Source organism: Rhinatrema bivittatum, chromosome 9, assembly GCF_901001135.1.
Source record: "Rhinatrema bivittatum chromosome 9, aRhiBiv1.1, whole genome shotgun sequence".
NCBI lineage: Eukaryota > Metazoa > Chordata > Amphibia > Gymnophiona > Rhinatrematidae > Rhinatrema > Rhinatrema bivittatum.
In genome coordinates this window covers 171,900,480-171,924,593 of record NC_042623.1, presented here as the reverse complement: position 1 = coordinate 171,924,593, position 24,114 = coordinate 171,900,480, and the positions used below count along the sequence as shown (strand labels likewise).

Sequence of the window (24,114 nt, the reverse complement as noted above, 5' to 3'; positions counted from 1 at the left end):
AGGCCTTTGTTCCAGCATAGTTTGGCATTAAACAACATAGAGGTGTGTGACAGCTTGCTGTAAAAGCTAATGAGTCTGTGTGAGTCCTTCCTCCACAAACATTATCTATAGCTGTCCATAGGTAACACTTCTATGATAGGCATATATCACCCCTACCTAGTGCAAGATTCTGACATGGGCCCCTGAATGACTTAAGAGGCACAAAATGCCTGTCACTGAAGATCCCAACACATAAAGGCCATCAGCAATCAAGGGAAGCACATGACATCTGTGAGAGCAGGAGCCCTATACAATCTGAACTGTGTGCCAGTTACTATGGAGCCAGCCTGTATGCTCATAATCTGTTCAGCTGACCACACTAGGTCAACACAGAATGCAATGCACAGAGGACTGCATGTACTGGACAGAACCAGAGCAGGCCGGATCACTGCTAACTGTAGAAGTGTGTAACAGCACTTACTACAGAGCCTACAGCATAGCAGCTGTTCAGCAGTCCACATGTGATCACACGATTGTGCATCAGCTATGGCATGCAACCATGAAAGCATGGAAATGTGTGCACTGATGTTGGTAATGTTACTATCTGAAAAGTGTTTTGGTCAGGAGTGCTGAACCAATGTGCTTTAATGGGCCTCTGAGATCACACCAGCAGTGTTACAGGTAGTAGGTGAAGACTGTGCATATGTTGAGGGTAGAAACATATGTGCATACTGCTGCATCACATGACTGTGACGCATAACACATTGTGACCTTCCAGCAACCTGCCATCTCCAGATCACAGTGAGCCTATGTGTAACACAGCAGTTTAAGGCTGCTGTATGATGTGAACGCTTGATGAGGATAGATGCGGCTGCGGTAACAGTGACATGTCAGAGATCAGAGGAATTACAGGTGAAGGCAGGACAGTACGAGATTCCCAATCCTGCCTTCACTCATCTCCACGTGCATCCTCCCGTAGGTTTGCCAAGAAAGCAACACCACCTACACGACATCATGACAGGCAAGGCCTGCACCTTTTGCACATAAATAGTGATAAATTGCCTAGCCTCCTATAGTAGGGTGCATGTGTGTAGGGGTGCATGCATTGAGAAACCAGAATGCTATCCTTTGAAGGAGCTGTGCATATACTCTAAACTGCACCAGGTAGCACAGTTGCTTTCAGCCAGGCTGCAATGGAAGGTGTGATCCCAAACCAGTGTGATGTGTGCAGTATTGTGCCCACCTGTCCTGAATTTGAAATATGTATATGCTGCCATTTTATCACATCTCCCTAAATGTAATGGAAGCAAAACCAAGACTCTCTATACTCGCAGGCATGGCAGTTAGATGATGACTAGATGTATATATGCCGCAAAACGGTATGCAATTATAAATCCTAGTGTACACTGACTCTTTAAGTGCTCAGGCACTGGTGTGATGTTAGTCTGGGAATGCCTATGTGACTGTAAGCACACCCAGAGGTATTACTTCAGCTGCACACTTTTAAGCACTTCTGAATGAGGTTCTAATATTTGCAATGTGGCAGTCCAACATTTAAGTGTCTACTTGTTACTTTGCCATGTGCGTTGTACCTTCAGTGCTATTTGAGATTTACAGCATTTGTATAGCTGTATCTCTCCAGGATGGAGGACCATGTGGGGCACTAGCCCACTTATGCCACTATGCAATCCACATGTGAGCGTAAGAATGAGGTACGCTGGGAAGGGCTTGCAGGCCCCACCATGCTAGGTAGGCCACTAAGTGTAATACCACATGTGCCTCTTTTACTGTCACTATCAAGCAGAACACACAGGCAATATGGCAGGCTACCAATATGTAGTGCTGACTGCTGGTGGTACAGGTGTGTGAGGCTGTACAGAAACTGTATGCGTCTATGTTTCTGACGTTTCAGTAATGGCCCACATGTGATGGAGCTGTGCTGGCAATGTGGACAGTGCAAGTTTGCGAATCACCTGAGACACTGTAACAGCTCCCAAGGGGAGGCTAGGAATGGGGCGTTTTAGGTAATAAAGATGTACAGTGCATATAGTGGCTCCTCACTGAGCAACCTTTAGGTCCCGTGCGTTGTTTGCACACACTAATTTAGCCAGCCTCTGAAACATGGACAGAAAAAGGCATGGCCTTCGCCAATTACCTGCATACACAACCATACAAGGCAGTTGTCATTCCACCGCTTGTGTTCTCCTCCACAGACCTACCCCCATTTGGGTGCCATTAGCCACATACCCATTGGCAGAGATGGAATTGAGAAAGAAAAGTGTGTCTTATCTACAAGCCAAGTGTCACCGTCCAGGTCGGCCTCAAAATTGTCAAAGAGCCCCGATTGCCCAAGTATAAAGGAATTGTGTGTGGCTCCCAGGTACCTAGCCACCACGACCAGGATGCGCATTCGAGTGTCGCAGATCACTTGCACGTTGACCACTTGCGGTATGTCTTCTCGCTCTGACGGGGTAGAACGATAGCCACGTGAGTGCAGTCGATAGCTCCAACAACACTGGGAAAGTATGCGAAGGCATAGAAATCTCTCAAGTCCATCAAGTCCTGCCTGTCACAAGGAAATTTTATGCATCGATTAATGCAGTCAGCCTGCTGTGATGACCTGGTCCAAATTGTGTGAGAAAGTGGTTTGAGATATTCCTTCCACAACCCCTACTGTGGTTTGGAAGGAGTCACTTGCCATCAAATGGAGGGCAGCCACGAGTTTGGTGAGGCCGGGGACCGTGCGGGATCTTTTGGTGATCGGATCCAGATCCCCTTGGTTGTCTTCATATAATTCTAGGATTGCCCGAGAGCTGAGGCAATACCTGCTAACCATAAAGACCTCAGGCATGCCCGCAACAATGTTCATAGAGGAAAGATTCGCTCCATGTATCTCCCAAGCCGTGGCCACCTGCGTGCCGGCCACTGGGACGGGGCCTGAGCCCACGGCAGCAGAACCTCTGCCTGCGCTGCTGGTACTTCCCTTCGACGTCTTGGAAGTAGCTTTGGCTGTTGTTCCAAGTGTTCTTCTTCCACATGTTGTCATATGCGGTGAGCCTGGCGAGGCATGAAGTATGCGTGTACAAGTACACTTGACACAAATGCTTTTAGGAAGGTTGGCCTGGTAAAAACAGGTGTTTTTATTGGCTCAAGAATGCTTGGTAGGTGTGTTGGTAATGTTTGGAGTTTTTATCGCACGCAATATGCGTCTGCGATACTGGCTGTGATAAAAAATGTTCGGCCTGTACCGCCAAGAAAAAAGGTGTAAGTGTTATCTGCATTAAACACCTGCGATAACATGCGATACCAAGTCCTACTTTACATTAATCCATCCCAAACTCCACCTACTTTTAAATTAATTTTACATAGGCATAGGCATTTTGTGATGCACTGTTTATCTTGTGCGTTACGGGGCATTGCGTGCGATAACGGCCTATTGCAAAATGATGAATGACCTGTAAACAAACCGAATTGCATTAAGATAGATGAATTAAACTATTTTAACTAGAAATATTGTGACTCTTCCAGCCCGGCAGAGGGCGCTGGGGGAGCGGCTCAGCTGCCGTTTGGAACGCAGTGGCCCGGGGATGCTCCGGAAGTGTAACTGCCGGCGCTCGTGACCGGTCTTTTCCTTCCGGAAACTAGGAGCTGCCGTATGACAGGGAGAGCGTGACCCTGACCGCTGGTTGTTGCCGGCGCTATGTCTCTGCGGCTGCTCGTAGTCGGCTGCGTGCCGCCGCGCGGCCGCTTCCCGCAGGTAGGACTCCCGGGGCGTGAGAGGAAGCCTGGCTTTGCTTGTGCTCTGGGGCGATGCCGTGCCGCTGCAATCATGGGACCTTGCAGCGTTTGAGATCATGGACGTGAGGGCTTATGAAGAAACGTCGTTAAAACTGTCTGCCTGTTGTACCTTTCTGATCTTTGCTGTTTATTTGTGGGAGAAATGTATGACTGAAGTATTTAAAAAAAAAGATTGTGTCTAGGATTCTGTTGATAAACTTGCTAATGGTGCAAGGTGAGAGTGCACATGGCTTTTCCTTCTATAGTCCTTTGCTCAGGTCTGACTTGGGTCTAGGGCCAGGTTTAGCACAGTGGGGGTCTAGAGTAAAAGCTACCGATGGGTCTAGTTGGTGCCAGGTGTTCTAAATCTCTGGCTCAGTGATATCACTCAGCTTTGCCAAGCAAGTCCTTTATGATGTTGTGAAGCCTGTACAATTGCTCTACATGCCCCTCCCCCCTCTTCTAATAGACCTGTAAGACCAATATAAAACTGATACACCCAGAATACCAATATAAAACTGAATACCAATATAAAAATACCAATATTTAAAAAAATGAATACCAATATAAAACTGAATACCAATATAAAACTGAATACACCCAGAATACCAATATAAAACTGATACACCCAGAATACCAATATAAAACTGAATACCAATATAAAACTGAATACCAATATAAAAATACCAATATTTAAAAAAATGAATACCAATATAAAACTGAATACACCCAGAATACCAATATAAAACTGATACACCCAGAATGTTCAATGGTTGATTAGTTATTGTTCTGTGTTCCATGTAAAAAAAATCCCGGTCTAACCCCAAGACCAGGGCAACCTTTTCGTTACTTGTAAACCGGATTGATTTGTATTGCATACAGGAATTCCGGTATATATTTATTTATTTATTTTTATTTAAAAGTATTTATATACCGCTTTTCAAAACAAGGTTTTTTTGTCAAAACGGTTTACATTGTAAAATGAAAATAAAATAAATAGAGTTAAAAATTAAAGATGAAAATAAAATAAAATTAAAATACAATAACTGGTATATACCTCATGGTAACAAAAAATCTAATTAAATAAAAGTAAAAGTGGAGCTGGGCCGTAAAAGATGTTTTATGGAAGGGAAAAGGTAGGAAAAAATGAATGGGAGGAGGGAAGGCGTAAGGTGGAAACATGAGTGATGTTGAGGATGTGGAAGAGATTGTTAGGTTACTGAGTGTTGATTATTTGAAGTAGTGTGTTGTGGATGGATATTAAATGCTAATTGAAATAAATATGTTTTTAGTGTCTTCTTAAATTGTTGGGTATTGGATATTGAACGAAGTAAATTGGGTATAGAGTTCCAAATGGTGGGTCCTGCTACAGAAAATGCTCTTCTTCTGGTAATATCAAGTCTGGCCTGTTGTGGAGAGGGGATGTCTAATAAGTTTTGAGTTAGTGATCTTAAATGACGGGTGGGTTTATAAATGCGGAGTAATGAGCAAAGCCATGTGGAAGATGAGTTATGTAGTAAGCTATGAATAATGGTAAGAACTTTGTATTTTATTCTATATTTTGTATTTTATTCTATATTTTATTGGTAACCAATGTAAGGATTGAAGGATGGGTGTAATATGTTTTCGAATGGGAGTACCTGACAGAATACGAGCAGCGCTGTTTTGAACGATTTGCAAAGGATGAATTATAGAATCGGAAAGTCCTAAATAAAGAGCGTTGCAGTAGTCTAGACCAGAGAAGATTAGAGATTGTAGAATAGTTCGAAAATCCTGATAAAAGAGAAGAGGACGGAGACGTTTTAAGAGTTGTAATTTGTAGAAAGATTTTTTTGTTAACGAAGAAATATGTTGTTTCATGGATAGGTCTGAGTTTATGATGACTCCTAGGTTTGTAGCGTATTGTGTAATAGGAATAGATGTTCCGTTTATAGACCAATGTGAAGGTGGACCAATAGAAGTCTCTGAAAAAGTTAAAAATAAATAAATATAAAATAAATACAAGACATCACTTTGATAAAAGCTGTACCAAATATTACTACATTTAAATGACCTTCCCGTGCCTCCCTTTCTACTTGGCAGTCAGATCATTAATTTGGGGATACAGTATGCTTACACACTGTTGGTGCTCCTTCTCCCTTTTCCTCAAGCTTCCTGATTAGGGAGGAAAAGGAGTCAAGGAAACAAGGAGTACATATTTGCTGTGTCCCAGCTCTGCTGGCCTGCTACCTCTGCCAAAAGAAAACATGTAAAGTAGTTGATAATGCCAGTGAAGCAGTGTTATGTCTTTCATAAATGTGTATATATATATAACATGATTTTTTTGTACTCTTTTTAAATACAGTCTTCTATTCAAGATTGTTATTCTGCAGGAAATATGATCAGTGAGTTTAAAGTTGTTCTAAGGTGCCTATAGGGCTGGAAAAATCCTGAAAGCCAGGTTGGCTGAGTATCTAAAAGAAAAACACAAAAATAGAGAGAGAAGCAAAAAAAAAAAAAAAAAAGCAAAACAAATTAAAATGTAAGGAAACATTTTCCCTGGAAAATAAGTTATTTAAATATATTTCCACCCTGGGTACCCAAAGCAAAATCATTTGGTGTTGTGGTTCTCCACTAGCAGTCTAGTTTAGCTAAAATAACTTTTCTGTATTAATTCACGTTGATGGGACATTTAATTAACATTTCCTTACATTTCAGGTTCTGTTGAATAGTTGTAGACAGTGCTCTTCAGGAATCACTCCAAATGAAAAGATTCGGAATATTGGAATCTCGGCTCATATTGACTCTGGAAAAACAACATTAACTGAACGAATTCTTTATTACACAGGCAGGATCGCACAAATGCATGAGGTATTGTGCATGCAATTCAGTAACTTCTAATCTGCTTGCAATGTTTCTCTTAGCGTTTTTATCTCCATTTTTTCAAATTTATTTGCTGCTGTTGAGCCATATAGAGAGAACTGATCTTTGGTTCAGGAGTGGCGTCATCAAGCATGCAGTAATAATGTCTCAGTCCTCTGTTGAATGGACGATGGAATATTTATTAGAGGATAAGAAATCGCCCACTTCAGAACTGAAGCACATTGAGAGTGATGACTTGATTTATGTATTTATTTTAAAATATATGTACCGCATAATTAACTAAAGAAAACCTACAAAAGTGGTTTACAAATTATATTAAATGTCAAACAGAGGAGTTAACACACCCTATATACAAAATAGTAAATATTGTAGCAAACGTGAATGTACAATTCAGTAAAGCTTATAGAATCAAAAAACTTATAAATTTTTGAGGCAACAAACTTGGAAATTTACCAATATGCTTTGTTTAGTGAAAACTCCACCCAGTGTCATCCTATGCCAGTCTTTTATAATTGTGCCGCTAATTAGTGATCAATTCCATATTCTAAAGTATAAATCAAAACTCAAATTGATGCCTGCAGCATCAGTCTAAGCAAAATACTTAAACTTATCCAAGTCTTTAGGTAAGCAGATTTCATCCCACCACACAGCTTTCATTCAAACACATGTCCTGACATCGATGTTCTGAATATATTCATCAGGAGACCTGCATAAGAGACTGACAAGAACAGAGTGAATGCTCAAACATTTTAAAGAGATGCTTAAAAATGGCGATGACAAATATGATAGCAGCCAATGTGAATGAAGATTCAAAGATGATGTAAACACTAGGAATGTGAATTGGGTGCCGGAATCGGTTTCGGTATCGTGGATTTCCCTCGGTCCAGATGGTTTTGTTTTTCGGCTGTCCCGAGCCGAAAAATACCCCCCACCCCGACCCTTTAAATCTAATTATTTACAACCCCCCCCCCCAAAAAAAAAAACTTTCCTAAAGTACCTGGTGGTCCAGCGGGGGTCCCGGGAGCGATCTCCCGCTCTCTGGCCGTCGGCCGCCAGTAAACAAAATGGCTCCAGAGGCCCTTAGCCCCTGTCACATGGTAAGGGCAGTTGGTGCCATTGGCCGGCCCCTTTCCATGGTAGGAGCAATGGACTGGCTGGTGCCATCTTAAAAATTGGCGCAGGCCATCCATTGCTCCTACCATGTGATAGGGGCCGGCCAATGGCACCGATAGCTCCTGTCACATGGTAAGGGCAAAGGGTCATTGGTGCCATTTTGATTAGTGGCAGCTGACGGCCCGAGAGCGGGAGATTGCTCCCGGGACCACCCGGTACTTTAGGAAAGTTTTGGGGTGGGTCAGGAGGGTGGGGAATTGTAAATAATTAGATCTAAAGGGTCGGGGTGGGTTTGGTTTTTTTTTTTCCTGTGTGCCCTTTCTTCCCCCCCCCCCCCCCCCACCCCAAAATGATAAGAAAACAACATGAAAATTTCATGGGGTTTTCCTATCATTTTCGGGGACCCCTGATACATGACATCAGAAAATATTGTATGATTATATTCATCCGTCAAAAAAAGATGCACATCCCTAGTAAACACGTATATGTAAAAACAGAAAATGTAAGGATTACATAAATGAAGCAAAACATTAAGGGGCGGATTTTAAATGCCCTGCGCGCGTAAATCTGGCCGGATTTATGCGCGCAGGGCCCTCGTGTGCGGCGTGCCTATTTTGCATAGGCTGCCGGCTCGCGCAGAGCCCCGGGACGCGCGTAAGTCCGGGGCTTCGTAAAAGGGGCGGGGAGGGGGGCATGTCGGGGGCGTTCCCGAAATGACGGGGCGTTTCGGGGGCGGACCCGGGGGCGTGGTGCCGGGCCGGGGGCATGGTCGAGGCCTCCGGACCAGCCCCCGGGTCGGGTGATGGCGCGCCAGCAGATTTATGTCTGCTTTTAGCAGGCGCAAATCGAGCAACAAAGGTAAGGGGGGGTTTAGATAGGGCCGGGGGGGTAGGTTAGGTAGGGGAAGGTGGGGGGAAGGCGAAGGAAAGTTCCCTCCGAAATCGGAGCGGCCTCGGAGGGAACAGGCAGCGCGCGCTGGGCTCGGCGCTCGCAGGTTGCACAAATGTGCACCCTCTTGCGCGCGCCGACCCCGGATTTTATAAGATAAGTGCGGCTACGCCTGGTGTGCAAACAAAAGTGCGCGATCGTGCAAATTTTTAAAATCTACCCCTAAATGAATACTGACCATTCAGTATCCTGGTTAAGGCCATATAAAGTTTTAAATTTATTAATCCATTTTTGTTCAAGGCGTAATAATTGTAAGTCAAGGTTCCATCTGCGAATATATGGTGAAATTATGTCCAAAATGACCCATAACAAAAGCTCACATGAGTGCTGTAGATCCATGCAATGTTGGACAAATAGGCACTGTGGTTCGATTTCTCGCACAACTTCGATTTCAGCAATTCAGCAAGCCTGACAACAGCAGGATATCTTACAACTGTTGGATATCTCATTGCATCCGACAGACGCATACATTTGATGATTTAAAGGTATGTGTTCTTGAACAAATATCTTCTAATTGGAGGGGAGGTGATTATAACAGGTTATTACAAGCAGAGCAACGGTGGATCCACCGATTGGGGACGGTCGATCCTGACAGGCTAAATTCAGCACTTGAAATGCAGGTTTTCCTTTGAAGTTCATTGATCGATCACCATTAGTAACGGGACGCCTTTCTCCTGCTGCATTAGTCACTAAGACGCATTCTACGTCATCACGTCGCAAAAAGCGCGGGCTACTTAAAGGTACAACTGGTTCAGGGTGGTCTCTGTCCTGCATAGAGTTGAAATGTTTTGAGACAGATCAGTCCGGGAAGAAGGTTGGTTCTGCTGCTGACTTCAAAGTTAAGTATTTTTTGAGAATTTAAGATATTGAGTATGTCTTTTCCTCTTATTGCAGTATCTGTTATAACAAAACACACTCCTGAAGAAGCGACTGACAAGTCGCGAAACACTGGCCGCTGTCGGGTCTAATATTGAATCTATGCATTGGGAACAGACGGAATATTCAAATGGTTGTTGAATTGACATTTTAAATCAACCTTGAAAATAATATAGTTTAACAAACAAAATAACACCGCAAATGACGATCAGACCGGATGGCAGTTGTAAGATATACTGCCGTTGACAGGCTTGCTGATGCGGTTTCACCAGTATCATTGGATATGAATATGCTGAGGTAGATCTTAAAACAGTATGCGCGCGCGTACTTTTGTTGGCGCAAAAGGCGCAGCCTCGGAGGGAACTTTCCTTCCGCGTCCCCCCCGGGGATTTGGGACCACCCCCCCGCCCGCCCCCGAACCATCGCCCCACCCCTTTTACGAAGCCCCGGGACTTACGCGGGTCCCAGGGCTTTGCGCGCGCCGGCGGCCTATGCAAAATAGGCGCGCGAGGGCCCTGCGCGTGCAGGGCTTTTAAAATCTAGCCCATATTGAGTGTCACAGCACGGAGAGTTTTATATACAGTGTCCTTTTGTTGTTTTTTGGATTTTGAGGAATAGGACTGTTGGGTTTTGGTTCTTTTATTTTTTTCATGAAATATATATATACATAAAAATACAAAACACCATAATATAAAAAGATATAACAGAAACTAAAGACTGTGACACACCAGTAGTAGGCACAAAGCAAATAGCTTCAGTCAAAACCATCAGGAAACTTGTTTTAAAAAACTTCAGATAGTTTGATTCCGATCTTAAAGCAAAAGGTAGGTTATTGCACAATTGAGGGGCCGCTTTTCAAAAGGCCTGATCACTGTAGGACGTAAGGCACAAGTGCTGGTAAAAAAAACAAACTATAGAAAACCCAATGAGAGTGCATCCAGGAGTATCCCAAGCCATTTTCTCCCATAGATATCTAGGGCCATTACTCCTCATGACACAGAAATTTGTCATGAGTAATTTAAATGTGGCCCCCTATACAAGAGATGATTAATGTAAAGGGTGAATTATAGGGGTCACTGTCTCTTTTTTTTTTTAGAACATAATGTAATGTCCTGACCTGTCACCGCATAAGAGTCTGTTTTTTCAGTTTTCTATGGAACTCTGTGAAGGAGGTATGGTGTGGTAACAGTACAAAGTTGTGATGAATAGGGTAACATTCAGGGGTGGAATATTTCCCTGTACGTACCAGGATCAGTCCAGACTGCTGGGTTATGCCTCCCGTCCAGCAGATGGAGTCAGAGAGAAACTGAAAAGGCACCACTGATATACCCTGGTGCGCCCCCTACGATCCTTCAGTATATCTCTGACTCCAGCAGATGAGAGAGCATAACCTTGCGGTCCTGATCTCCTGTAAATTGAATTGTGAAGGGGTTTCCCTATCAGGTTTGATTAGTATATAGGAGAAATCCTGCGACTGGATCAAGGTAATATTGTGTACCTAATGAGGTACTGCTACTTTGGTACTGCTAATAGGAGCCGTAGCAGGCAAGGCAGGGCACTGCCCTACAGCCTTTTCCCGGGGTTTCTTTCAGCCCTACCCAGTGAGAGGAGGGGAGAATTAATCGGTGGGCCGGTCACTCTCCCTCTCCGACTCCTGAGAAGTTTAATTCCTCGGAGAAAAAGTTTAGCCGGGTGCACTACACCCCCTACCGGCTCCAATAATAAATTGTTTGTGAGGTAGTTTTCTTAGCTGCTGGTGGCAGCGCTCTCAAAAAAAAAAAACAAAAAAAAACGAGGTAATTTGGTCCCAGCCTGCTTTACTCACTGTGGTCTCCGGAAGGGGTGGCTTGTCACCCAGCCATTTTTCGCGCCATTTTTCGCGCCGTTTTTCGCGCCGTTTTTGGATTTTCTTTAAAAAAAAAAAAATGCCCCGAGGAACTGTTTGTGCGGCGTGTGGGGATCACGGCCGCCGGCTCTCCCGCGAGGGCCTTTGCTCCCGGTGTCTTCCCGGGGGTGAGGGCTCCTTGCGGGGGCCAGCCGCGACCGGGGGCTCCCCTTCCCCTCGCCCTGGTGCACGGGCAGCGTCGGGCAGATCTCGGCAGTCCTCGCTGCCGAGTCCGGGGGCGGCGGCCATTTTGGAAAATTCGGCGGCCATTTTAAATGAGCTCGATGGCGACGCGATTTCCTCCGAAGAAGGGGAGGACCTCCCCCCTCTGTCCCCGCCGGACCTTAGCCCCCGCGGGCCTGATTTGCCACCTGGGGGAGCAAAAGGAGGTTCCTTGAAAAGACCTCATCCTTTTACCTCACAATTTGTTCTTTTGCTCCATAAGGCGTATATGGAAGCCGAAACGGAATGGGATCAGGGTAATCCTGGCCCAGCTAAACAGGGAAGAGTTTCTACAGGTCTCTTTGGCTTGGGGGATCCAGCTCCGGCTCCTCCTAAACCTCCGCAGCAGGCTTCTCCGGCTCCCCCTCCAAAACCACAGCCTGCAGCTCCGGTTCCCCTTTCACAGGCTCCGTCCCCTCAGGATCCTGATACGGACGTGGGGGGTACGGACCCTGTTGACCCGGTTGAGGGAGATGATCCTCAGATTCTCAGGTTATTTCATAAGGAGGAATTGGATCCGTTGATTACTCATGTCCTTAGGGAACTAAAGATTCCAATACCCCAGATAGACTCAAATGCCCAGCCAGGGGATTTTGAATTGGATGGACTCCGCACTCCCGCGCATGCTTTTCCTTTTCACAATAAACTGTTTCAGCTTGTGTCCCGGGAATGGGATAATCTGGAGGCAACTCTTAGAGTCAGCCGGGCTATGGATAAGCTTTACCCTCTCCCTACTGAATCTTTGGAGCTCCTTAGGGTGCCAAGGGTGGATTCGGCGGTCACTGCCATGGCAAAACATACCACCATTCCCGTAACAGGGGGTACGGCCCTTAGGGATCTTCAAGATCGGAAGTTGGAGACGTTGCTTAAACGCATCTTTGAGGTGTCAGCCTTGGGAGTACGGGCGGCAGTTTGCAGTTGCATGGTACAACGGGCTACCCTTCCCTGGGTACAACAGATGTTGACATCTCAGGATCTGCCTCCGGATGAAGCAGAGCAGGCAAACCGCATAGAATCTGCGGTGGCTTACGCCGCAGATGCCTTCTATGACCTCCTCCGCACTTCGGCCCGGTCTATGTCTTCGGCAGTGTCGGCTCGGAGGTTACTCTGGCTGCGTCACTGGGCAGCAGATTCTTCCTCCAAGGCCCAACTCGGTTCCTTTCCCCTTCGGGGAAAACTGTTATTTGGCACCGAGTTAGAAGACCTTATTCCGGTCTTTGGGGGAGAATAAGGTGTTCAAGTTACCAGAGGATAGGCCTAGATTTTTTCGCCCTTCGGGTACTTTTCACGGACGATTTCGCGGGCAGCGATCAGGGAGGGGCTCCTCCTTTGCTACAAGGCAGCCATCTACGCGCTCCCAGTCATGGACTCCTTCCTTTCGTGGTAGAAGGCCGGCACGCGCAGGGGCGTCTCATACCTTCGCCACCTCTAAAGCGGCTCAATGAAGGGACGCCGGTCCATTCCTCCGTCCCGGAGGTCGGAGGACGAGTCTCTTACTTTCGGGAGGAATGGGCCACAATTACCACGGACCAATGGGTCCTCGACATTATCTCTCACGGATACGCCTTAGATTTTGCAAAGCCCCTGCGCGATTTGTTCCTTATCTCTCCCAGCGGTTCTCTGGTAAAGCAACAACGAATTGCTCAGACCCTGGAGCAGTTACAGGAGCTGGGAGCAATAGTGCCAGTGCTGCCCGCCGAACAGCTCACAGGCCGTTATTCCATCTATTTCATTGTTCCCAAGAAGGAGGGCACGTTCCGGCCGATTCTGGATCTCAAGCGGGTCAACAGGGCTTTGCGCATACCGCGGTTTCGGATGGAGACCCTGCGCTCGGTCATCGCCGCGGTACACAAAGGCGAGTATTTGGCTTCCTTAGATCTCATGGAGGCTTACTTGCACATAGGAATCCAAGAGTTCCATCAAAGATTTCTGCGCTTTATGGTCCTGGGATCTCATTTCCAGTTCTGCGCTCTTCCGTTCGGTCTGGCGACAGCTCCGAGAGTGTTCACCAAGGTAATGGTGGTCGTGGCGGCGAGTCTTCGGAGAGACGGAGTGTTGGTACACCCTTATTTGGACGACTGGCTCATTCGGGCGAAATCGCGCCGTCTCTGCGAAGACGCAATTCAGGCAGTTCTCCATCGGCTCCACTCCTTGGGGTGGGTAGTCAATTACCCCAAGAGCCATCTGATTCCCTCCCAGAATTTGGAATTTCTGGGCGCCTCGTTCGATACCGAAGTGGGGAAGATTTTCCTGCCACGGGCAAGGATGGAGCGGCTGATGGCGCACGTTCGCCGTCTCCTCGCCCTTTCCTTGCCAGTGGTATGGGATTACTTACAGGTCCTTGGATATATGGCGTCGACTCTGGATTTGGTTCCGTGGTCTTTTGCGCATATGCGGCCGCTACAGAGGGCCCTTCTGTCTCGTTGGGACCCCAAATCGGAAGAGTTTCAGATACCTTTGCCACTCTTACCCCCAGCACGGACCAGTCTGCAGTGGTGGTTGGATCCGGTCCACTTGCTTCAAGGAACCGATTTGGAGCCACCCCAATGGATTATTGTCACGACCGATGCCAGTCTGACGGGCTGGGGAGCAGTCTGTCAGTCTCAGTCCGCTCAGGGACGTTGGACGCCTTCGCAAACCAAGTGGTCTATCAATCGTTTGGAAACAAGGGCGGTTCGCCTAGCGCTACAACATTTTCTGCCTTTGATTCGGGACAGAGCAGTTCGGGTTTTTTCCGACAACGCAACCACGGTAGCGTATATAAATCGGCAAGGCGGTACACGGAGTCTACCGGTGGCAACCGAAGCCAGCCAATTGATGGTGTGGGCAGAGCAGCACCTGTCTCGGATTGCGGCGTCTCACATCGCAGGAGTCGACAACGTTCAAGCAGACTATCTCAGCCGGCAATGACTAGATCCGGGAGAGTGGGAACTATCTCCCGAGGCACTCAGACTCATCTGCCGCCGGTGGGGAACTCCACGGTTGGACCTCATGGCAACTCGTTTGAATGCCAAGGCAGCTCGCTTCTTCAGTCGCAGAAGGGAACACGGTTCGGAGGGCGTGGACGCGCTAGTTCTTCCCTGGCCCACGCACGTTCTTCTGTATGTGTTTCCACCGTGGCCGTTGGTGGGGAAGATATTGCGGCGAATAGAATCCCACACGGGACCCGTCGTTCTCGTAGCCCCGGAGTGGCCAAGGAGGCCGTGGTTCGCCGACCTCGTCAATCTAGCGGTGGACGGCCCCTTGCGTCTCGGACATCTGCCTCGGCTCCTTCGGCAGGGTCCAGTATTTTTCGACCAGGCCGATCGCTTTTGTCTAGCGGCTTGGCTTATGAGAGGCGGCAATTGAGAAAGAAAGGATATTCCGAGTCGGTCATTACTACTCTTCTGCAGGCTCGTAAGCCCCCTACCTCGGTTGCTTATGTCAGGGTATGGAGAGTTTTTGACTCCTGGTGTCAGGGTCTGGAAGTGCCGTCGCGGAAGGCTACGGTGTCTCATATTCTGACTTTTTTGCAAGAGGGTCTAAAGAAGGGTTTATCCTATAATTCTCTGCGTGTGCAGGTAGCAGCCCTAGGCTGTTACCGCGGTAAACTTGACGGAATTTCCATTGCCATGCATCCGGACGTTGCACGATTTTTAAAAGGAGTTAAGCATTTGCGACCCCCCGGTACGACCTATCTGTCCTTCTTGGAGTTTAAATTTGGTTCTCCGGGGTCTTTGTACTTCTCCGTTTGAACCCCTACGAAGGGCTACTCTCAAGGATCTCACTCTCAAAACTGTTTTTCTCGTCGCTGTTTGTTCGGCTCCCCGAATCTCGGAACTTCAGGCGTTGTCTTGTAGGGAACCTTTTCTCCGTATTTCTAATTCGGGGGTTTCTCTACGTACCGTTCCCTCGTTTTTGCCTAAGGTAGTTTCCGCTTTTCACGTCAACCAGACGGTGGACCTACCGGCTTTTGCGGTTGACGGAGCGGAGGCGTCGCGGCAACCGGAACTTCGCAAGTTGGATGTTCGAAGGACGCTCTTGTGGTACCTGGACGTTACCAACCCTTTTCGGTTGTCGGATCATCTGTTTGTCTTGTGGGGTGGTCCAAAGAAAGGGAATAAAGCTTCGAAAGCTACGATAGCACGCTGGTTGAAAGAGGCGATTGTTTCTACTTACATTTCCCAAGGTCGCGCCGTTCCGGAGGGTCTTAAGGCTCATTCTCTGCGCTCCCAGGCGGCGTCTTGGGCAGAGAGTGGTTTTATTTCCTCACAGGAAATTTGCCGAGCGGCTACTTGGAAGACGTTGCACACCTTTGCGAGACATTACCGTTTGGACGTGCGCGCTCCGACGGTGGACTCCTTTGGCAGTGGTGTGCTTCGTGCGGGACTGTCAGGGTCCCACCCCGTTTAGGGCAGCTTGGGTACTTCCCAGCAGTCTGGACTGATCCTGGTACGTACAGGGAAAGGAAAATTAGGACTTACCTGATAATTTTCATTCCTGTAGTACCAAGGATCAGTCCAGACGCCCGCCCATATCAGTGAAGAGTGTAAAGTCCCGCAACTGTTGTTCTTTTTTCGGGTTCTGTTTTTACGGGTACTTGTTCTTTTTTGTATGGTTGACTGCATGGTTTCCTCGTTTTCCACATGTTCATACTTTTCATCTTTATCTTGATCTAGTCACAGAGTTTGCCATAGTTTTCTAATTTTCATACTGCTTTGTTATGGATTATACTGAAGGATCGCAGGGGGCGCACCAGGGTATATCAGTGGTGCCTTTTCAGTTTCTCTCTGACTCCATCTGCTGAACGGGAGGCATAACCCAGCAGTCTGGACTGATCCTTGGTACTACAGGAATGAAAATTATCAGGTAAGTCCTAATTTTCCTTTATAGACCAGAATTGACCCATTGGAAGAAATGAAATTTTAATTTGGACTAGAAAGAAAGAGAGAGGCAGCGTCTTGGATATGTGAAGGAAGTTTATTCCACACAGTAAGCCCCAGAAAACTGGACATTAGAACTAACTTGCTTAGTATGGGGAGAATTTTTTTTTTTTATTTCTGTATCTATGTACTTAAAATTTTGGATTATAGAAAAACTGAATGTTTTTAGAAGTGCATGACATTTTACTAATAAACTGAATTATTTGTAAAATGTCATGCATTTCTGAAAACTTTGAAATTACAGTTGCAGTGTATTGAGGTTTTTGGTTTGTTTTTTTTTGCGTTTAGGTGAAAGGTAAAGATGGTATTGGTGCAGTGATGGATTCCATGGACCTTGAAAGACAGCGAGGAATCACAATTCAGTCTGCAGCCACCTATACTATGTGGAAGGAAACCAACATCAACATCATTGATACACCAGGTAAGTGCATAGGAGGTTCAAGAATTATTTATATACTCCGCTTTTCAGACACCTCAAAGCTGATTACATTCAGGTATTGTAGGCATTTCCCTGTCCGCTATCTGTGTGTTCCTCAGGCAGTGGAAGGGGAAGTAACTTGCCCAAGGCCACAAGGATTTGAACCCTGGCTTCTCTGGTTCGCTGCTCTACGCCTAATCCTTGCTCTGACTAGGCTACTCTTCCACTCCAAGAGGGGGGAGCAAACTACTAGCAAATCCGGATGGTTGCATTTAAATAAATATTAAACCTGAACTGTTCCACCCCCCCCCCCTCCAAAAAAAAAAAAAAAAAGATTGTCAATTGGCGACATCCTTGTATTAATAGTGGCTAGAATGTTGGATAGGTTCTGTTAGTTTATTCCAAATTTATTATGTTAGTTTAGTCTTGTGAAGTTTTTTCATACAAATATATCAATATGAATGATTTTGGCTTATTCTTGTACTGTGTGGACGAGCTTGTAACAAATAATCACTCATATACTGCATTTTAGATGGAAAATGTGAGTAGATTACCAGTTCCATCATCACAATGATAGCTGTCTGCTGATTTGTGGTATACCATCAATGGGCAGCTGGCTCCTTGCGCAGTATCTGGTATTCCCAGCCTGTGGGTTATCTGACTACTTGTGAACCTTTTATTGTATGCATTTGCTGTTTCTTAACATCCAGTCAGATGAATCCATAATAAGTGGGATATGCATCTCTACCAGCAGATGGAGATGGAGCAAAGCTGACATCACAGTATATATGTCCCTGCAGTGACATCAGCCTACTAGTAGGATTGCTTCGATTTGAAAAAGGAGAAATAAGGAAAATAAATTTGCCCCTCCCCCAGTTGAGAATTCCTGAGGTGATTTCCATGGTCCTTCAGATGAGTACCTTGGTCCGATAGCTATTTTTTCAGCCAACGTGGACTTAGCTGTTAAGCAGCGGGTGCAGGAAGCCGAGCATGACAGTGATGGCATATGCCCTCTCCCCCTGCAGCCAGAGACACTCTATACTCAGCCAGATAAGGCTGAACTTAGGTAAGTTTAAAAAAAATACAGAGACAGAGAAGGAGGGATTTTTCCTGTAGGGCTTCCTCCTTCCCCCAGTCTCCCTGCTTGGCGCGCCATTCCAACATTCGTCCTGCTTTTGTGGGAGGTCGAGGGATGTGGGCAGCCTGGCGGGTTGAGCAGCCTCTGTAGGCTAGGCCCTGCTCTGAGGCTTTTTTGTGGCGCACCACGTGGTAGGCCTCAATGCCATTTCGCATGCTTTCTTTAAGCTGTCCTCTACAAGATTGTGTATTTGGTTTGTGCGTCTAGCTATGCATGCAAGTTGTGCATCCAGTTTTTGAACGCTTAGGCAGGCCTAGTAGTCTGTGCGTCCAAGTTAAGTGATGCCTTAAGTGGCCGCCCACTTACCTGTGTGTACAAGTTGAGCGTGGCTGTGTGCTTAATTTTTACAGCACCTATCCTAGGGATGCCTAGAATTTTTTGGACGCTTTAAAAAAAAAAAAAAAAAAAAGCTAGACGCATGCCTCCGGCCACTGATCAACGCTGTCTGCCTAATGGCGCCTATCATCTAAGAAACCTTTCTCTTTGTACTGCCTGTCATATTCGGGCATCTCAACCAGGAGTGCCAGTGCTGTTTGGAGGCTCAGGGAGAATTATCTTCCTTTGATTTTAGTAAACCTCATTCTTCCCAGACAGGTGTAGGTCTGGGTAGACATTTCAGGTGGGGCTCCTGATTTTGGAACTCCTCTAACTGGTTCTTCAGCAGGAGAAGGCAGCTTAGTGAGCATGCCTCCGGTACCTTCTAGTCTAGATACTTCTACATTTTCATGGGTAGGATTTTTCCAGGGATTGCAATCCTTTCTGCAGATGCAGTCTTCAGCCCCGTCCAGTGCTCCCAGGGCAGAGTCGCATGTGCAAACCTTGGCTGGACCTACTTTTAAGTGCCAGAGTACTCCTAGAGCGGCAGCAGGACTGCTCAATAGAGATCCAGATGGCACAGATGATGATGCCAATCCTGACTCTCTTGAGGATGGAAATTCCTCCAGGATTAGAACAGTATAGGACTAGGGTATGCTTCTTCCATAGAGATGAACTGCCGGCCCTGATTTCCCAGACCTTGAAAATGCTGATAGTACCTGGGGCAAACTGCATGTCTGAGTCAAAGAAAAATCCCATTTTGGTTTCTCTGTGTAAAGCCTCTTGATTTTTCCCTGTGATGGAGGCCATTCAAGAATTGATGGATCTTGAGTGGGGCATCCCAGAGGCTAATTTCAAAGGAGGTTGGGTTTTAGAAGGCTTGTACCCCTTGGATCCAGTGGTAAGAGAGCGTTTTCTAAAAGTAGATACACTTGTGTGTGCAGTCTTCAAGCGGACGACTATCCCCGTAGAGGGAGGAGCGGCCTTGAAGGATGTACACGATAGGAGGATTGAAACTATCCTTAAGCAGGCATTTGAAGCAGTGGCAATGACTTTGCAAATAGGATCTTGTTGTTCTCTGGTAGCTCGCTCTTGTTTACTTCTTTCTCAAGAGGTTGATGACTTGGGGGTAAATACCAGGGCAGTTTTGGAGCCAGTGGCCACCTTCTTGGCAGATGCAGACTGCGATCTGGTCCGCACCTCAGCCAGAGGGGTGGCTTCGGTAATAACAGCCAGATGTCAGTTATGGTTGGGAAATTGGTCGGCCAATCCAACTTCCAAGGTTAACCTCACGAAATTGCCCTTTAAAGGCCTGCTCTTGTTTGGGAGTAAGTTGAAGAAACTGGCCAGCAAGTGGGGCGAATCACTGGTTCCTCATTTACCGGAGGATAAGCAGCAGACGTCACAATCCTGCTCCAAGAGGTCTTCTGCCTCATGCTCAATTAGGTTCCCAGGACCCTCTGTGCTATGAGGGCCTTTGATCTGCTGGCGACAGCAGTGGGGGCAGGGCAGAGCCCCTGCCGGCTTTTTCAGTCACTACAGTAGTGGATCCTCTCAAGCCTCCCAATGAAAGTTTGCCGACCCATCCCCGGGTACAAGATATATAGGGAGTTGCTTGTCTTTCTTCTATCAGAGGTGAGTCAAGATCACATCGGATCAATGGGTCCTGGAGGTGATACGAAAATATTTCCTGGAGTTTTGCAGTATTCTTTGGGACATGTTCATGGTCTCTCCCTGCAACTACCTACAGAAGAAGCAGGCAGTGGAGGATACATTGGCAAAGCTTCTCAGTCTGAGGATTGTGATTCCCGTCCCCTCATCTCAAGAAAATAGGGGACAATATTCATTTTAATCCATTGCGTCCAAGAAAAAGGGATCCTTTTGTCCCATCCTGGATCTCAAAGGTGTCGATCATCATCTGCGGGTGATGCATTTTCGCATGGAGACCTTGCGCTCGGTGGCCGGGCTCTGGGAAAACTTCTGATCTCTTTGGACTGGTCCTAAGCATTTCTTCACATTTCCATTCAACTAGTACATCAACGCTTTCTGCGGTTTGCAGTTCTGGGACGCCATTATTAGTTACAAGCTTTGCCTTTTGGTCTGGCCACCACTCCCAGGACCTTTTCCAAGGTAATGGTGGCAGTTGAGGCAGAATTGAGAGAGGATGGGGTCCTAGTACACCCGTGTTTGGACGACTGGTTGATTTGAGCCAGGTCACTGGAGGAGAGCCACCTGGTGAGACCTGTAAGGTGATCTCCCTGTTGCAGGAGCTTGGCTGGGCGGTGAGCCTGACCAAGAGCAGTCTTCAGCCTGCTCAGTCATTGGAATACCTTGGGGTTTGGTTCGACACGAAGCAGGGCAAGGTTTTCTTGCCAGAAGCTCAAATTCAGTAGCTGCTGGCACAGCTGTGTGAATTGATGAATACTCTGCACCCGACTGTATGGTCCTAACTGCAAGTTCTTGGTTTAATGGCAGCAACCCTGAAAGTGGTATCATGGACAAGAGCACATATGCATCCTCTTCAGCACTCCCTGTTGTCTCGGTGGAAACAGCAGTCTCTGAACTGTTCGATTTGGCTCCACCTGCCGGATCATCCAAGGAAGGGAATTTCCCTAGCACCACCGGACTGGCTAGTACTGACGACAGATACAAGCCTCCATGGTTGGGGAGCTCACTGTTTGGAGCTGACAGCGCAAGGGCACTGGGATTCAGAAGAGTCTCTCTGGAACATCAATCGTTTGGAAGCCAGGGCAGTCCACCTGGCATGTTTGCAGTTCCATGACAGGCTGCAGGGTCGAGCGGTCCAGATATTGTCGGACAACGCAACGACTGTGGCTTACATACAGGTCGATACAGTAAAGTGTGCTCCGTCGGAGCGCACTGTCAGCCTGCTCTGGACGCGTGTTTTCCCTTACCCCTTATTCAGTAAGGGGAGGAAAACACGCGGCCCACCCGCGGCACCTAATAGCGCCCTCAACATGCAAATGCATGTTGATGGCCCTATTAGGTATGCGCGCGGGATCCAGTAAGTAAAATGTGCAGCCAAGCCGCACATTTTACTCTAAGAAATTAGCGCCGACCCAAAGGTCGGCGCTAATTTCTTCCGGCGCCAGGAAAGTGCACAGAAGAGCAGTAAAAACTGCTTTTCTGTGCACCCTCCGACTTAATATCATAGCGATATTAAGTTGGAGGTCCCCAAAAGTAAAAAAAAAAGTAAAAAAAAAAAAATAAAAATTTGAATTCGGCCCGCGGCTGTCGGGCCGAAAACCGGACGCTCAATTTTGCCGGCGTCCGGTTTCCGAGCCCGTGGCTGTCAGCGGGCTCAAGAACCGACGCCGGCAAAATTGAGCGTCAGCTGTCAAACTCGCTGACAGCCGCCGCTCCAGGCCAAAAGGAGGCGCTAGGGACGCGCTAGTGTCCCTAGCGCCTCCTTTCCCTCGTTTGCACCACGTCGCCTAATTTGCATGCTGGAGCATACTGGATAGCTCGCACCGGCAAAGGGCCGGTGCGTGCGCCGGGAGAGCGGGCGTTCGTCCGCTCTCCCGCGGTTTTACAGTATCGGGCTGATAGATTGGCAGGGAGGAACCAAGAGCCAACAAGTATTGCAGGAGATTGGCCCATTCTATTTGTTGATCTAACTACATCTCCAGATGATCTCAGTTTCAGATATAGCTGGAAAGACAATGTAAGATCTGACTTTCTCAGCAGGGAAATTCTGGACCCAGGAGAATGGGTGCTATCAAACGAGGTGTTTCAGATGATTCTGGATCGATGGGTCTCCCGTTTCTAGACCTACTGGCAGCTTCTCACAATGTGAAAGTTCCGTGATTCTTCAGTTGCAGGAGAGATCAGAAGTCATTGGGGAGCAATGCCTTTGCCTTTGTTCAGGAGTGGCCGGAAGACAAGTTGCTGTATGCTTTTCCTCCATGGCCCATGTTGGGCAGATTAGTCCGAAGGATCAAGTACCAAAGAGGGATGGTGCTCTTGGTTGCTCGAGATTGGCCCAGGAGACTGTGGTATGCAGATCTGCAGCAGCTCCTGGTAGAATTGCCATTTTGGCTTCCAACGCACAGGGATCTGTTGCAGCAGGGTCCTATTCTTGACAAAGATCTGACTCTGTTTTGGCATATGGTACGGCCCTTGAAAGGGCTCTTTTGGTGAAATGTGGATACTCTGCGTCGGTGATTTCCACCTTGCTAAGAGCTAGAAAGTTCTCCATTTCCTTTGCCTGTGCGCAGGTTTGGAGAGTGTTTGAGGCCTCGTGTGAGGGTCGAGGTACTGTTCTTGTTCGGTCAAGATCCTGTTCATTTTGGAATTTTTGTAGGATGGCTTGAATAAAGGCTTGGTCCTTAATTCCTTAAAGGTACAAATAGTGGCTCTCGCCTGTTTCAGAGGTCAGGTGGATGATAGTTCCTTGTCGGCTCATCCTGACATGGCCCATTTCCTGGAAAGGAGTGAAACATCTTCATCCTCCTTTGTGGCTTCCAGTGCTCTTATGGAGTCTTAATTTGGTATTGGATTTCTTAGCGGGCCCTACGTTTAGACCGATGCATAATCTGACCTTGTGGTTACTGACCTTGAAAATGGTGTTTCTTGTGGCAGTTTGTTCTGCGCATAGGTTTTCCAAACTGCAAGCTTTGTCTTGCTGGGAGCCATTCCTCCAGGTGACTTCAGGAGTGATACAGCTGCTTACTGTTCCTTCTTTTCTACCAAAGGTGGTCACTGACTTTCACTTGAATCAGCCCATCTCTGGACAGAGAGATAGAGGAGTATCGTTTGTTGCAAGCTTTGGATATCCAGAGACACATTGTGTAGTGTCTGGAGGTTACTAAGCCTTTACGGAAGACGGATTGCCTGTTTGTCCTTCACAGATGTACTAGGCAGGGAGAGCCAGCCTTGCGGGCTACCATAGCTCGCTGGATTAAGGAAGTAGTCACAGCTGCATATGTTGATGCTGGAAAGCCATTACCTAGTCAGGTCAGGGCCCATTCCACTAAGGCTCAAGTAGCGTCATGAGTGGAAGTAAAATTGTTGTCTCCCGTCGACATTTGCTGAGCTGCGATGTGGTCCTCCTTACTCACTTTTTCCAGGTATTATTGACTGGATGTGCAAGCCTGGGAGGACACAGCTTTTTCACGTGCGTTTTTGACTGGACTGTGAACAGCCTCTCGACATATTCGGGAGTAGCTTGGGTACATCCCACTTATTCTGGAATCATCTGACTGGATGCTAAGAAATGAGAAATTACTAGTTACTGATAATTTACTTTTCTTTAGACAGATGAATCCAGCTTCCTTCCCTTGGCTGCTGAATTGTTGTGTTATGGTCCTTCTCCATGGCTTCGTGTTACAGTGGTTACTGGTAAATGTTCTTACAGTCCCTAGACTGGTGTAAATAAATCTTGTCTGAGCTCAGTGTTTCCTGTTGGCTGAGTATTGAAATGGTTATCTGTTTAATTAAGTTTTGCTAATCTGTCCACAGTTGCGTTTGAAGGGAATACTGGCATGCTGATGTCCCTGCAGGGATATATATTTACTGTGATGTCAGTTTGCTCTGTCTCCATCTACTGGTAGAGGTGCATAACCCACTTGTTCTGGATTCATCTGACTGTCCTAAAGAAAAGGAAATTATCAAGTAAGTAGTAATTTCTCATTCTCTC

General features: G+C 46.9%; 1 protein-coding gene across 3 annotated transcripts in view; it reads left to right on the top strand.

The window, feature by feature from the left end:
* Positions 1 to 3,580: 3,580 nt before the first annotated feature.
* Positions 3,581 to 24,114, top strand: part of GFM1 (G elongation factor mitochondrial 1) — a 174,113-nt gene continuing 153,579 nt past the window's right edge. For all 3 annotated transcript variants that reach the window (XM_029615162.1, XM_029615161.1, XM_029615160.1), the window contains exons 1-3: positions 3,581 to 3,736; positions 6,454 to 6,606; positions 16,873 to 17,005. In XM_029615162.1, the coding sequence (XP_029471022.1) occupies positions 3,680 to 3,736; positions 6,454 to 6,606; positions 16,873 to 17,005 (343 nt within the window). In that variant the 5' untranslated portion in view covers positions 3,581 to 3,679. The remainder of the gene's footprint in view (positions 3,737 to 6,453; positions 6,607 to 16,872; positions 17,006 to 24,114) is intronic.